The 15,911-nt window shown below is 44.3% G+C and overlaps 1 protein-coding gene and 1 long non-coding RNA gene across 2 annotated transcripts; both read right to left on the bottom strand.

Annotated features, from left to right (window-relative positions):
• Positions 1-1,350: 1,350 nt before the first annotated feature.
• Positions 1,351-9,966, bottom strand: LOC119365576 (disease resistance protein RGA2-like). The gene is made up of 8 exons (XM_037631226.1): positions 9,854-9,966; positions 4,090-8,894; positions 3,914-3,997; positions 3,479-3,647; positions 3,214-3,394; positions 2,875-3,099; positions 2,438-2,775; positions 1,351-2,353 (listed from the first exon to the last, which is right to left on the bottom strand). The coding sequence occupies exons 1-2, from the start codon at positions 9,894-9,896 to the stop codon at positions 4,096-4,098; spliced, it is 4,842 nt and encodes a 1,613-aa protein (XP_037487123.1). The 5' UTR covers positions 9,897-9,966; the 3' UTR covers positions 1,351-2,353; positions 2,438-2,775; positions 2,875-3,099; positions 3,214-3,394; positions 3,479-3,647; positions 3,914-3,997; positions 4,090-4,095.
• Positions 9,967-10,859: 893 nt separating this feature from the next.
• On the bottom strand, positions 10,860-12,202 carry LOC119368307. Its single transcript, XR_005176598.1, has 3 exons — positions 11,971-12,202; positions 11,698-11,883; positions 10,860-11,117 (listed from the first exon to the last, which is right to left on the bottom strand). It is a non-coding gene; the product is annotated as an uncharacterized LOC119368307 (long non-coding RNA).
• Positions 12,203-15,911: the final 3,709 nt, after the last annotated feature.

The raw sequence follows: 15,911 nt of genomic DNA, 5'->3' as shown, positions 1-15,911 counted from the left end.
CAACGGCGAGGCAAAACTCCTGGAGTGGTTGCGCCATGGATCGGGCGCTGACGGGGTAAATTTGTGGCTCCGGCCCCAGCCTACCATTGCTCCTATTCAAGATATTAGAGAAAGGCTTGAAGCTTCAAGCAAAGAGAGGAAGGGATAATATTTCACTAGTAACTACTCGGATGAATTGAGGAATTTGAAATTATAATATAGGTGCTAGTTATGTGTCAAAATCTCCCTGGCTTTAATCTTTTGTACTCCCTCCGTCCCAAAATAACTGTCTCAAGCTTGTACAACTTTGTACTAGAGCTAGTACAAAGTTGAGACATTTATTTTGAGACGGAGGGAGTATTTAATAAAATTATACTCTTTGATGAAAGTGCGGAGCTCTAGTAGAATCTTGCACACAACTGGCTGCTATATCAAAGCTTCTTCATCTGTGGTACAGTACAGTCGCCGAATTGCTCTCATCAAAGATAAACGTAGTATTGAGAAAAGTGAACCACCAAATTCAGACACACGACACCAAAGCCGTTGGCTCCGCAGCTTCTCCTCCACATCTGCGCACTGACGGAGCTTCTGTGTCTTGGCATTGGTATACACCGCAATGTCCATCAGAGCATTCCCATCCATGTTCAGCAGGACATATTTCATCATCAGGTAAAATCCATACTCTGCGCCTGATAGAAGATCACATAATATAGTTAGTCACAAATTTCTCTGGATGGTCTGCTTCCGAAATTATGTAAGCTCTGTTTTTTGGGGTGATCAAGCAACAACACCTGGGGAAACTTGAATAACCGCCCCCCACCACCACCCCCAAATCCATCAATTCTTACAAGCATGGCGCACACGGACACCGTAACAAGAACTGCACGAACATGAGCACTGGACTAGACTAGAGAAGCACGCCAGCAATGAAGGGAGGCAGCCACATCTTCCACCAGATGGGTATGATCCAAAAGAACGCCCTCAACAACGGCGTGCAGATATTCCAGGATCATTACGACTCTGTGATGAGTGAAGGAAGAATGGATGGTTTCAGTCCTGCCAGACAGATATCTTGGGCACAGTGGGCACGAGGCCTGGCAAAGCAGCAGAAGTGAAACGAAATTTCAGTACTTGACACGATTTTGCCGGCTAGTGTGAGAATACTTTGCAATGCACTAATACTGAACAAAGGAGCCATCACAGCAATTTAAGTTGGTCTGAGCGACGCCACCAGGGGCTTCATATATGATAAAGTGTCAATTGTGGAATTTGAAATTTTAATTTAGGTGTTAGTTATGTGTCAAAATCCTTGGCTATAATCTTTTCTATCTAGCAATAAAATTATACTCTTTGAGTAGTAAAGGGAAAACAGCATGCATTCAATTAACATGGCATGTTCATAGCAATCAACTTGCACACAGGCTGCTACTATATCAAAGCTTCTTCATCTGGTACAGTCGCGAATGGCTCTAACAAACATAAAAGTAGTCTTCAGAGAACATAGTAGAGAACCACCATATTTAGTCAAACCCACGACACCAAAGCTCTCGGCTCCGCAGCTTCTTCTCCACGTCTGCACACTAACAAAGCTTCTGTCCCTTGGCAATGGTATACACTACCGCCATGGTGGTCAGCTGGTCACGCATCACGGCCACCCGCACTCGCCGCTCTGAAAGCGCATGGCATCAGCATTGAACTTGACGGCTCATGATGGCCTTTCTGAACTGGACTTGGCGCAAAGGCATCAAAGTGAGAAGAGCACTCCCATCCCATCCATGTTCAGCAGGACACTTACATAGCTCTATCTGTAACAATGCTATCACTAATTCCTGAGATGATGCAACAATTATATAGAATCCAGCCAACCTTTGCATCCTTGAAACTAATCAAGCTCTGTTTTTTGTGATCGAGCAACAACGCTCGAGGAAATTTGAATAAAACAGCCCCCAAATCCATTAATTCTTACAAACATGGTGCACACTTCTGCCAGTCTAGCGAATGTGTCGATTTGCTTCTTCTTCCTTAGCATTGCTCCATCAAGGAAATTGTGTCATCTATATCTGCATAACTCTTACTCCATGGAATTGCAACCTGACCATCAAGCTCTAGCAATGGCGTGGCGGAACCCGTGCAGAATTGCAGCAGACCAAACTCTTTGGCAGTTTCGATCTCGGCTTGCTGGGTTAAATTTCCTTTTTGAGCGAATCACGATCATGAGAACTGATGATGAAGAATAGTTTGGACACCTGGAGAAATATATACCCGACTCAGGAGTCCAAGACTAGCAACTTTGGTCCCTTTCCTGTCAGCTTCACATATGGCCTTTACAATCAGGCTATATATCAATTGCTTCCTTGTTCCAGTTCAATCAATACTGTAGAAACATAAAGGCTAGTTATTTGTTTGTAATACAATTGAACTCCCCAGTGCACCATTGTGAACTTAACATGATTCTTACCTGGAAACTGTATCTCGGTATATATGGCCAACGATTGGATCCTGAGCTTCTTCTTCATAACATTCCTCTCAACAGAAGTGTTGTATTTCCATGTCAGCACCGTGGAGAGCCACGACACGGAGCCACATTATGCGCAGGTACCACATGGAGGCAAATTAGTGTCAACTGATTAGAGCAAATTGCTTTACCTGTATACGACTTACTGTAATCAGATCGCAAGTGCTGTAACAACTTACTGTACAGCCAGAGAGGAGGTGCTGCCGCTGCCGATCTACAAGCGGCTGGGCCATCCTCCTGCTGAACTCGCTGCCGGCTGAATGCTGGCTATGACTATCTCCCTGTAGACAGGAAAGATTTGATGAGCAGAGAACCAGGTGCAAGCTGCAAAGTGCCGGAGGGTTGGCATGTTAGAACGAATCGGTGCTCGCCATTCTGACTTGGTTTGAGCCTTCTAGCAGTTTGATCGTCTCGTGCATCTCCATCATCTTCTGCATGAACACGAAAGCTCAGTCTAGCACACGGCCTTAACCGGGCAGGGTTGGACACCAGGGGGTTCGGTCAGAGCTCTGTTGCTCGAGCTGTTCGGTCGGCAACTGGTCCCTATGATCTGAATTGGCACCAGGGGTGCACTGCATTGGTATGCAGGCTTTCCTGTGAAGATCCTATATGCCATTAAAATAAACAGCAACAGCTATGATGAATGGATGAATATCTGGTATCAGTAGAATGTAGACTGAACTGAGAAAACTGCAAATCTTATTAGTTGCAAAGTATACCTGGTATCAGTAGAATGTCAACTGGATTGAAAAACTGGAAACCTTATTATCAATAAATAGCAAAACACACATTGTTTTCCCTAAAACTAAACATTCCAGGTACACCATCAGGTCTTCATGAGTTTTGGACAAAATGTAAACAGAAGTGGCTGCAAAGCCTACCAAACAAACACTAGAACACCTGAAAAGCAAGCAAACAGAAATTAGGAACGCAGGAGCATCTGATGCTGATAGCAACATAGCAGTGTATGAAAACAATGATAACCTTAATATCTGTAGCTTGACCCAAAGTCTCATTTATTCCATACTGAAGCCGTGGTGATATTTCGATTGTGACACCCAAAATAGGGAAGTAGACTACCACGTCTTGATGAAGGACAGTAACCCAAATTTAAATGGAAAAGACGAAGAAGCCCATAAGATTGAACGAACATCTGCACAGAGAACCAAAACAAATGGTGATCACAGGTTTCATTGGTAATTACATCAAGAACGAAAACAAGAGAGACTTGCAGAAGGCATTGGCGGTTAATAATGTCGATTTTATCGACTTGTGGAAAGAAAATGTACAACTAATATAGCAGGAATATTTTTTGCAGCGAGTATAAGTGGAAGTGGATATAATTGATGTACTCACCAGATGAGATGTACAGGATGATGTACATCAGAAGAAGTAAAGTTTCAGTTTAGATGTACTCACCAGATTTTTGTACAGGAAGGTAGAACGACATGCATGTGGCAAATGTGTTTGTATGGAAAGGGAAGAGCACTAAAAGGCATTATCCTGCAGAGTGGATGGAAACAAACGCAGTGTTATTAAGCAGGACTACAGGAAAAGGGCAAAGTGAAAAACACAAGAAAGTACGCTCGTGTTACCTTGGATCACCGGCCTATTGTGATTTCTGGGATTGTCCCAACTAACTCCCTGAACTTCTGTTTTAGCTCCTCGCTGCAGTAGTAGAGAACTAGCTGTTGTAGTGATTTGGGGAGGCCATCGTTAGGCAATGAAGAGATGACTGAACAATCGCAGACTGTTAACTTCTCTAGGCTGGTAAGGTTGCACAGCCCTGCAGGGAGTTGCTGAAGCTTGTGGAGATCCGAAAACTTAAGTTCCTGGAGGGAGGAGAGGAGCTGAAGGGCGTCCACTTGCTCCTTGCTGAAGCGCTCCATGCTTTCAGACCTATGAAACGCGAAAGGATTTTCTGGAAGGAGGAGAGGAACTGAAGGGCGTCTTCTTGCCCCATGAAGTTCCAGCTTGGTGAGGGATGAAGAGAGGAAGTTGCAGATGGGTGCAGAAAGGAGTCCTGCTATGTCATCTGTGGAGAGCTCCTGCAGTGTGGGTGCAGAAAGGAGCTCCTCCAAATCATGTTTTGGATTGGGATCCCAACCAGCAAAGAAACCAGGGCTGCCAAAGACTTGTAATTCGTTGATATGCCCCCTGGTGGTAAGGAGAGGCTGCAAACCTTGACATTTCAGATCCTCTCCGCAATCAATCAATTCTAATGTCATCAGACAAGAGAGGTTTGAGATGGGTTTCAGTGTCCCCATGCCTACCATGCTCTTAAGCTTCAGGAACTGCAGGGAGGAAGGGAAAATGTGACGGGAAAACGAGAAGGTGAAAAGAAACCAGGGGGAACCATTTATTGTCAATCTCTGGAGGGATCGCAAGGCTTGGAGCCATCCTCCTCCAGGAACAAGAGTTGGTGGGTCCACCAGGACCAGCTCTGGGCAGTCATAGAACTCCAATTCCAGTAGTGAGTTACAGAGATGAGCTGGGAAGAGCAGCACCCCATCATCATCTTCATCTGCTGCTGCTGCTCTTATTTCAATCTCTGTAATTTGTTGCAGATCCACCCCCACTACCAGTTGTTTTATATTTTTACAATATCTTATGTCCAATTTGGAGAGCTTTGGGAGGTGGGGGAGGAGCTCTGTCAATTCCTCGCCAATATTACAATTTAAGCCCATGATCAGCATATGCTCAACAGGAAGCTGCCATTCCACATCACCCAGGCATCCTAGTGGTCCAACCAGACAATCTGAATCGCCTACAATCAATGTCTTCAGCGAGGTTAGCATCAGAAGGTGCTTCAACTCCAGAGGTGGACAATTGTAGAGTGTCAGCTTCTGAAGACCTGTTTCTTTATCAAAAACTAACACTTGGTCTAAGCTTTGCAGATCACCCTCTCCCTCAATTTCCAGTTCTGCTCCGTATGATTTTGAGTACCTAAAGTATTTTAGCATCTTTACACGTCGTATCCTGACATAATGCAGACTTTCAATCCAAGAGATGGTAAACACTGATGAGAATTCTGGATAGTCCCATATCTCAAGCACTTGTAGTTTCGGAAACCAAACTGGGAGCTGCCAACTCATATCACCCTGACCTCCTAGTGATCCAACCCGATCATATGAACTTTTTATAATCAGTTTCTTTAGTGAGGTTAGCATCCGAATGTGCTTCAACTCCAGAGGTGGGCACCTCTGGAGCCACAACTTTTCAAGACTTGTTTCTTCATCAAAATCTAACACTTGGTCCAAGCTATGCAGACCATCCTCTCCAGTAATGTGCAGTTCAGATGATATTGAGCCGTTATAAAAATGCTCTAGTAGCTTGACATGTTGCATAGAGAAACTACTGAGACTACCAATCCAGGAGATGGGAATCACTGATGAGAATTGTGGACAGTACTCTATCCTAAACTTTTGTAGTTTGTGAAACCAACCTTGGGAAACAATGTGGCTTGAGAAAGGCAATCCCAAGAGTTTTGGGCAATCTATAATAATCAGCACTTGCAAACAAGGGAAAATATCAGCATCCATGGAAGACTCTTGTACATCTAGGAAACCCCATTTTTCAAAACTTCCTAGGCCAATGAGTTCAAGTTTTATTAGCATGCAAAAGGTTTCCTCTATAATAATCTCCTTCAGTCTAGCAATATGCTTCAATTTCAGTTCACAAAGATCCCACGCCTTCCCTAAAGAAGGGAAAACTTCCCAAGAAACACAATCAAGATAAAGAGATCTTAGAGCTTCAACAGCAAACTCATCACCCATCCATGTTGGACAAGAAAGGCCTCCTTGCCCTCTAATGCACAACACTTGAAGATCTCCATGTGGTTGAAGGTTCTCAAGAACTTCTGCTTCCACACCAGGCTCAACACTAGATCGCTCACAATCCCAGTCCAATTTTAACCTCCTCAAGTGTTTTCTCTCTATCAATTTTGCTTGAGCTGCTTCTTCTTTTGTATGTATTTTCTCAAGGTTGTAGATGCCAAGCTCCCTTAGCTTGGTCAAATGCTCTAGTTGCTTTGGTTCAAACCCTTCACTTTTTTTATTGACTTGAAACATCTTTAACTCTTCCAAGAGTTTAAGTTTTCCCACATTATAAATACCCGAATGAAGCTGATCATCACTTGGAACATAAAAATGGCACAATTTGGAAAGGTTGCTCATGTCTTCGGGCAAAACACGACTGCCAACCCACAACTCAAGATCTAGAATCACTAAATGATAAAATTTAGAGATGCTAAGTGGTAAATGCATCTGATCATCCTTTGTCCCTAGACATAGGTATCGTAGATGGAAAAGTCCTGAAAAGTTATGTAACACGGACTCCACGGGATGCATCATGTTGGGCAAATAAAGAACACGGAGAGCATAAGCTTCCCCAAAACAATCACCAAATATCCTGCTAAAACTTTCATCCATTTTTCCAAATAGCATCAATGTTTGCAAATGTTCAACCTCCAATATTGTCTTCATTTCCTCCAATGCACTCTTTAATTTTTCACCAGACGTTGCATCAGATTCACCTATGTCCTCTGTGATTATAGACAAGTGACGGGTCGATGGCTGAATTTCTACGGATCCAATATTAGGGAGACGTAAACTAAGGCAATCATGAGAAGCAACTTTCAGTGCCAAATCATGCAGTAGGTCATGCATAACATACCGCCGATCACCATCAGTTTGCTCTTCTCTGAAAAATCCATGGATGATCAACTCATTTAAATTACTCAGACCCACGTCTTCAAATGTTTGATGTTGACCACAAGGTATCAAAATATCTAGTCCAGTCCACAGGCTGATGAGCTCATGGCTTCTGAAATGGTAATCTTCAGGAAACAATGCAGAATAGGAAAAACATTGTTGTAGATGAAAAGGGAGAAAGTCGTAGCTAAGCTTCAGGGCAGGCATAACCTCATTGTTATCGGTCTGCTTCTCCCATTCTTTACATTTTAGGACCCCTTTCCAATGTTGCAAACTAAGTTCTTTACTCAGTAATCTACCAACAGTTTTTGCTGCAAGAGGGGAACCCTTTAGTTTGTCCATTATCTGATCTCCAATCTCAAGCAAAAAAGGTTTATTCCTAGGATATTTCCCATCATCAAAGACAAATGCAAGGAATAACTTCTTAAACTCTTCATGTTCTAAACCGTAAAGTTCTTTTGGACGGTCAATTGTTTTGACTTGTTCTGCTATGTTTTTAAGCCGAGTTGTGACCAGAATCATAGAACCCTTTTCTTGTGATTGACCAAGTGTCAACAATAGTTTTTTCCAGTCATCTCCATTACTAATCTGCCATATATCATCCAGTACAAGTAAGAACCTTTTAGATTTTAATCTTTGTTCAATCAGCTCTTCAGTTGTACTACACTGTTTTTCACTTTCAACTGCAGGGGTATATCTTTGAACCTGTTCCAGCACCTTATCCAGATTGAAATTGAATGACACACATATCCAAATCTTGACTGAAAAATGATTCTGCACTTGCTGGTTGTGATATATATGTTGTATCAGAGTTGTTTTCCCCATTCCCCCTGGACCAACAACTGGAAGCACGGTTAGACCCTTGTCACAATATTGACCCTTGGTGATATCATGTATGATGCTATTCATGACGCCGTCCCTCCCGTATAGTTTTGGCTCTGTGCTCTTAGCTCTGGTGATGGGACGACTCTGGGCAATGTCTATGACAATTCTAGGGCCACAACCTTGTAGAATCTTGTTAACCTCATTGCGCATAAGCTGCAATTTTTCTACAATGGCCTTCATCTTTTGAGAGAAATGAACCCTATTAAACTCAAGTTGTGGAATATCTTGTGCATTACCATGATCATCATCACCAACATGTGTATGTGGAGAAGAGGAGCAAGGGAGGAGTATACCGAGCTTGGGCATGCATCTGCTGAGCTTCTGATTGGTGTTTGGGGCCGAAAAGGAATCGCCGCATGTCCTCTGTTTTCGCTTAGCACGCTGCCAAGGGCAGCAGTTGGCTGATTTGCCAACAGCTTTGGCGGTGTGGTGGACATTGAGTGCGAGGTCATGGACGCCACCTTTGCCATGCTGGTCTGCTGCATCGTACGTCTTGTGGAGCTTGCAGTGGATGCGGAAGTAGTCCAACTCATCCAGCAAGTCTTCAGCATTGTGCGCCAAATCCTGTAGCTTCTGCAGCAGCATCTCCATGGCTGGCCCACTAAGCTCCTTGAGGGCAGCCTGCTCGAGCATGGCCTTTACTAGCAACAGTTCCGTGCTGAGGGCCTCCATGTTGGGACCAAAGTTCCTGGTGGCCGCCCAAGCCCCTAGCACGCCATCCGCAACGGGGCCTAGTGCCTTGGTCACCACCCATTGTGCCGTGGCTAGGGCCACAAACATCCTCTGATGCAGGGATGGACAACCTGCATCGATCCAGGAACCAAAGGAAATACAATCATTCATAGATATATGCTTGTATTGATTTGCTGTCACCAATCAAAAGTATCACGTCCTAGAGGAGCTCTTACTTGTACAAGCTAGTTGCAAATTAAAGGACGGGAATAGGTACATACGCTGATGCGCACGCACGAGATGCCGGTCTTCCGGTGATGGATGCAAAAGGGTTGTGTTGGTTTGAGTCGTTGTTGGAGGCCTGCAGGAAGGAGGGAGAGGAGAGAGAGTGTGTGTGTGTGTGTGTGTGTGAGAGAGAGAGAGAGAGAGAGAGAGAGAGAGAGAGAGAACTTTAAAGGATGACGGAGTTTCAAGTCTCCATCTCCTGCATACTTTATTCTCCTCTCATTCTCATTGCTGGACAGGGCGGCAGAAGTTTTCTCAGAGGGAAGAAGAAGACAATGGGAAGACAACAAGAAGCGCATGGAGATAGCTTGCTTCTGGGTTACATCGTCAAGCGTACAGAAGGTTCCAAAGTTGAATTGTATCACATGAAGTTATCTGTACAAAATTACACATCGATAAAGGGCACTCCACCAGAAAGCGGAGAGATGAGCGACTAATTAATTTCGCAGAAATTGCACACAAATACACGAGTCCTTGGGAACTACAAATAATGCGAATATATGTATACCAACTGGCACCAATACTTGATCAAAATATGTATACCAACTGGCACCTAGGCAGCTAGGCTTGATAAAATTATACGTACTTGACTTGGCCCAACACCCAGCTAATTGATGTATGGCCATTACTTAATCTCTGGGGATGCAGCAAGACAGACGGAGGCAGCGATGCGAGCAAAGCAAGCGGGCGGAAACTGATTGGTTGGTTGGTCTCTGTCCGTAGTACTCGAGCTAGCTAGGTGGAATTGAACTATATATATGGGCATAAACACAAGCACCTAGCGGGCGGGCGGGCGGGAGCTGACCTGCGGCGGTTGCTTCGGGCAGAAGGGAGGAGAGGGCGACCATGCCGGCCTTGGAGCAGAGCAGCAGCTTCTTCGTCCTTGCCCTCCATTCGTCTCCCTGCCGTCGCCGTCGTGTGGTGTTGTACTCGTCGTCTCGTCGGGAGCAGAACAGAGGAGGAATAAGCAAATGGAGACAATATCACGTGGAAACCACATATTCAGTGGAATTATATCTGGCCATGGGCCGGGCCGGGCCGGGCTTGGGCCGGGCCTGAAAAAGCCCATGGCAGAAAACTGAGGCCCAGGCCCTCCCAAGCCCTATCACTGGGCCTACTTTTCAAGCCCAAGCCCGGCCTATCTGGTAAAAAGCCCTAAAAAGCCCTTAGGGCTTAGGGCCGTGGGCCTGGCCTCTTCCTTAAAATGCTAATATGCCAAGCCCTAGCCCGTCCAAGCCCTACTGATGGGCTCAAAACTCAGGCCCAAGCCCGGCCCATGGGCAAGCCCGTCGGGCCTAGGCCCTGGATTTTAGAGCCGGGCCTGGGTGGGCCGACAAGGCCGGGCCTGAGATGGCCAGGACTAAGTGGAATCCTGGAAACCTAAGCTCAGACCGTTGGATGCTATTTGTATGGACCAGATAGAATCATAACTGCTATGCCCTATTTGCAAAGAAACGCCCGCAATCAGGGATACTATTTTACGTGTACCCCCTCAGGTCTAACAAGTAATCACAGCGTACCTCCTTGCCCCTTATTTTCACCTTTTTGTTGGCCAAGTAGGATTTGTAAGCCATGCGCTGTGCCTATACTTCACCAAACATGCGTGACATGTACGTTTCGATTTAAAATGGAAAACTAGCTGCAATGGATACCAAAACTGAAGGAAGCTAGTACAGTAATTGCTACCAGTCTCCTAACAGAACTGTACCAACAAAATCACATCTGGGAAACCAAAAGAACAGACAGTCAATGCCCAGACCAGACAACAGAAAACTGAAGGAAGCTAATTTTAATATAGTCTACTCATAGAATTCACTTGCAGTAATGCATCACTTCAACAACACATACATTAGGCAAATGTTCCAACCGCATTATGCTAGGGAATTTTACTACAAGATAGACCTATCACTAACTGAACAGCCATAGTAAAATTCTCACACTTATACATCAGACAATGAGCAGACAACTCGAGTACACAAGCAGAAGAACGTATCAGTGCACTACTACGACTCCAAACAACAGTCTTTTTTTGTTGGAACATGCATAAGTCTTTACTGCCACCAGCAAACCTGAAAAATAAGAGTTGAACTTTTTATACATAATAGATTAAAACGAATTTAACAACAATCAATGAAAATAGATACAACAGTGCATGTCATCTTATGTTAGCAAGATATTTCTTTTTAGAATTATTTTCCAAAACCAATTCCTTTCTTATTTCCCGTCGCACTACACAAATAAATATGCATACAACCACCATCATAATGTACAACATTGTCAAATCGGCATGATAGGAGCTCCCTGCTGCTGCATTAAGGGTGTGTTTTTGGGGTTGCAATTTTCACGGTTGTAGCTACTGTAACTCTAAATGACTCGATTAAGAGCTGTTTTCGCTGCATATGAGTAGTGTTCACAGAATTTTAACTGAAATCACAAACTTATGAGATTTTGGGCAATGTATTTAAACGAGTTTCACATATAATTTGCTGACTAAAAAATAAATCATCTATTATTGATGCTGATTTAAATCAAGCATCTGAATTGTTAGTCAATCATCTATGACTACCACTGAATTTTTTTAGCAACCCACGAATAGTCATAGATGTGTATAACAGTAACACGCAAAAATTAGGAGCAAATGAATTATACCTCGCAATTTCTTCAAGGCCAAAATCTGGACAGTACGACTCAAGGGGAATCAGCAGCTGCAGGCAAGATGCCACTACCTCATTACCTCTCCTACTTCCTTGAAATGATGTGCTGATCTTGGAGGAGACAGACAAATGAGCCACTTCCTTGTCCCCTCCTTTGTTTGCTTGGCAAACCCAGCCCAATCTAGAGAAGATGGAACTACTCGATGAGCCACGGGACAAAGAAGAACGGGGCCAAAGCACAGAAGACGAACACTTCAAATGCTCATACCTTGGAATTAGATCTAGTATGACGTCGATGGGGAATGCTCGGAGGACTGACACTGTTGGCCGGAGACAAATCAGAAGCGCCGCTCGCTGGCCCTGCCCGGAACGCCACTCGCCGGCCCTTCCCGAAACGCTCGGAGGAGGACTCGCCGGAGGGGGTCCTGCCGGAGGGAAGCATCGTCTCCCAACAGGTCTCCTAACCCAGCGAAAGAATTTCGAATCAGGATGATTTTTTTCTTTCGAATCGGGATGATAGCTCCATGGGGAAAGGCACAGGACGGCTCAGCCGCCATGGGATGTTTCTGTACCTAAGGTACATGATTCTTGCAAGGTTCAATTTGCAAATTGTACTTCTTTCCATCTCACAGCGTACGCATCCAATCCAACGGCACACGTTTGGGTTTCCATGTTTCCTCTGAATGTATGGTTTCCACTAGATATGTTCTCAAATGGAGTGTGTATGCGCGGTCTCACGAAAAAAAGCCAAGCACCCCTCGCAAAAAAAAAGGAAAACAAAGCCAAGCAACTGTGTAAAAAACATATTTCTGTATATATAATTATTATTTAATTTTTAGTTCACTATTTTTTTTATCTAATTCCTTAAAATATACGTGTAAATATTTCTCTCTTACAAACAAATATTCATCTAGTATATACGTAAAAATGCACATCATTTATGAAAAACACAAATTCACTGTGTATTCAAATAAGGTTCATCACGTATTCGGAACAAAATGGTCATCACATGTCCAGAAATTGTTCACTGCGTCTTAAAAAATGGTCATGCGTATTTAACGAATATTCACACTACTAGGAAAAACCTTATACGCAAAATCTTACCAGTAGCACTTGTTAAAATGAGGCGCTACTGCTACTTAGGAGTAGCGCGTCGGCTAAAACGGTGCTACTGTTACCCGCTTAGCAGTAGCGCGACAGGATCACACGTGCTACTACTATAATTGCCACACCGTTCCCGACGTGCTAGGTATAGTAGTAGCGCCCTTCTAGAAATAGCGCTACTACTACGGATTTTAGCAGCAGCACGTTTTGCCTTCCCACGCTACTGTTAAAGCTATTTTCACCTAACCCCCGCGCAGCCTGATTCCCTCTCCTCTGCTTCCTCCCCCAATTCCCCATTCTCTCTTCTCCCCGTCGTCGCCTCTGCCGGAGCCCCTCCCCTCGCCCTCGCCGGAGGCCCTGCCCTCGCTCTTCGCCGGAGTCTACCCCTCGACGTCGTCGCGTGCCTGTGCCTCCTCCTCCTCGACCTCGACCTTGCCGGAGCCCCTGCCCTCGCTCTCCACCACCGTCTCCCTCGACCCGCCTCGCCGCTGTCTCCCCCAACCCCGCCTTGCCGCCATCTCCCCCGACCCCGCCTCGCCGCACCTTGGTGCCGCCGTCTCCCCCGACCCATCTCTCTCCCCGGCCTCTATAAGCACTCTCCCCTTTCGATCCCTCTTCTCTGCTTAGTATGAACCCTAGCTATTTAGTGCTAGTTAGTATGAACCCTAGGCTATTTTTAGTGCTAGTTAGTTAATTACAATTAGTATTAACCCTATTTAATTAGGTAGTACGAACCCTAGTTAAAAAATGGATACTTATATGGTAATTAGGGCAATAGTTCCTAGGTACTAATTAGTTAGTAAGAACTAGGTACTAATTAGGTACCACTCCCTCTGTACCGAAATAGTTGTCGCTGGAGTAGCTGAAGTTCAGCTACTCCAGCGACAACTATCTCGGTACAGAGGGAGTAGTTTATTTTTATTTATAGTAAGTTTATTTTTAGTAAGAACTAATTGAATTAATAGAACTAGTTAGTAAGAACTTGTTGCTATTTTTTTAGTTAAAGCAATTTTTTCCGCATCGACGTGGACAATGCCTATCCCGCATCCTCGTCGTCGAGTCGGCGGAGGACGACACCTGCTTGACCAGACGGGCCATGTCCAGGACTGGGCTCCGCCGGGGTGGTACTGGGAGGCGCTACCTACCGAGGGGCGCAGGTTGGTGAGGAGCCAGCCTGTCGTTGACCCGAACCTTCTTTGGTGGCGGTCGCGTGGGCCAGTGACGGTCCAGAGGCTCGAGGACCCCGCGGAGGTGGTGCATCACCGTGTCAGTGAGGAGGACGCGCACGTCCATCGCTACTTGTTTGCGTTGGAGCACAGGCTCTCTAATACCTGGCAGGTTCTCCAGGGATCTCATTGGAGCTATGCTCCCGTGCTGGTTCCTTCTCTGTGGGTGTCCACCGCCCGCGCCGATACCCGTCGTGTGCTAGGGTTTTAGTTGTATTAGTGATGTTATATGTATGACACTATTCGGGATGTATTAGTGATAATATTCGACGATGTACGGACGCATGAGATGATTTACTTTTGCTTATCGAATGCATGTTAATTTGAGTCCTATATGATATTTTGAAATGTATATATTGTGTTGCTCAAATAGAATATGTGCTTGCCCAATTGGTCGGTCATGTTTGCAGGTTACACCTCCGAGTGGCCTATGTTTTGCCGGAGTGTTGATTCATTTCCGTTCTGGCAAATTTCAGGCGCTCGATATGTCCTATTTTAGCAAAGGTCATGCCGGATTTTTCCGTGAATTTTGGCATGACTTCTGCCAGAATATGTAGGAAATATCGAGTGTCCCGGATTTGTGTGTTGAGTATCCTGGTAGTTGTCTTCGATCGATTCTCAATTCATGTTTCAACTACGAACATAGGAAATGTCTAACGACGAAAAGGATTTCGGCACTTGCAAATACTGCGAAGACGAGCGCGGCCTGTGCGACGGGATCTTCCTAGATGATGATAGACGCTTCAACATCAAGCTGGACGAGAACTTCGAAGTGGATACAGTCATTGTTGAGGAACTCGTTAACCGGTAGCTGCTCGGTTGGCTGGTGAGTAGGGGATTAATCGGCTAATCAGCAAGTTAATCGGCCATTTAATCAATTAATCGGACGATTTATCGGTTCATAGGATACTCGGTGACCCTACGAGTAGGGATTAATCGGCAAGTTAACTGGTTAATCGGATGAATTCTTGAACAGGGGATACAGTAAGTCATAACGACAAGTTTTTTTCGTAATTAAGCATGACATATGCTTCATTTGCTTGAACTTATAATTTATTTATTTTTACTATTCTACTAGCGTATCCCCTGCCACGCAAGAGTTTTTGTATTGGATAAGATAGGTTTCAGTCGTACTATGGAGGTAAAGAAAGTTTACTTGATGACCGAGCATGGTTATATTTTCAATGTAAAATTATACAATTCAGACGACTACACCTATTTTGGATGCAAAACATGGCGAGCACTATGCAAGACTTATGCATTTGAGCCTGATATGGTTATCACCTTTGATATTCGTCCAGAAGATGATATTGAAGGTAATATCAACATCTGGGTCAATGTGCATACGCCTCCAGTTATACCATTATGTAAGTTTCTCAACCATATTTATGTCTTTGATATTGTTTATTAAAAAATAGTTGACAACTAATTTGTATTGTCAGCTTATTTCGGTGCAAGCAAACATGTCCAGTGCTTGGTAGACAGGACCGTATACTGTGCCGGGGCTGAACTCAACTGCGAGGAGCTTAGTCATTATGTTTCATGGCTTGCAGATCTTGATACTGTCAAGACAATTTTTCTTACTGCATTTAGAAATGTTAGTACTGAAAAACGTGCAACCAATAGTGTTCGTAATGAACTACGGTCACATCTATTTAGAAAGGATGGTAAGATTTTTACTATTTGTCCTTAGTGCATCTTTTTCATACATTATTTTTGAAGCTAAACTTCATTGCTAAGTATGTTACCATACGATGTTCTTCAACAGGGACTCCCGATGAATGTTGTGCCTTATGGGATCGAGACTAAAGGTACCATGAGTATTATTAGCTTACGTCCAAGATATCCTACAAATTACTTTAATGCATTCAAGATTAGC

This window comes from Triticum dicoccoides, chromosome 2B, assembly GCF_002162155.2.
Source record: "Triticum dicoccoides isolate Atlit2015 ecotype Zavitan chromosome 2B, WEW_v2.0, whole genome shotgun sequence".
Classification (NCBI taxonomy): domain Eukaryota; kingdom Viridiplantae; phylum Streptophyta; class Magnoliopsida; order Poales; family Poaceae; genus Triticum; species Triticum dicoccoides.
This window is presented reverse-complemented; position numbering and strand designations above follow the sequence as displayed.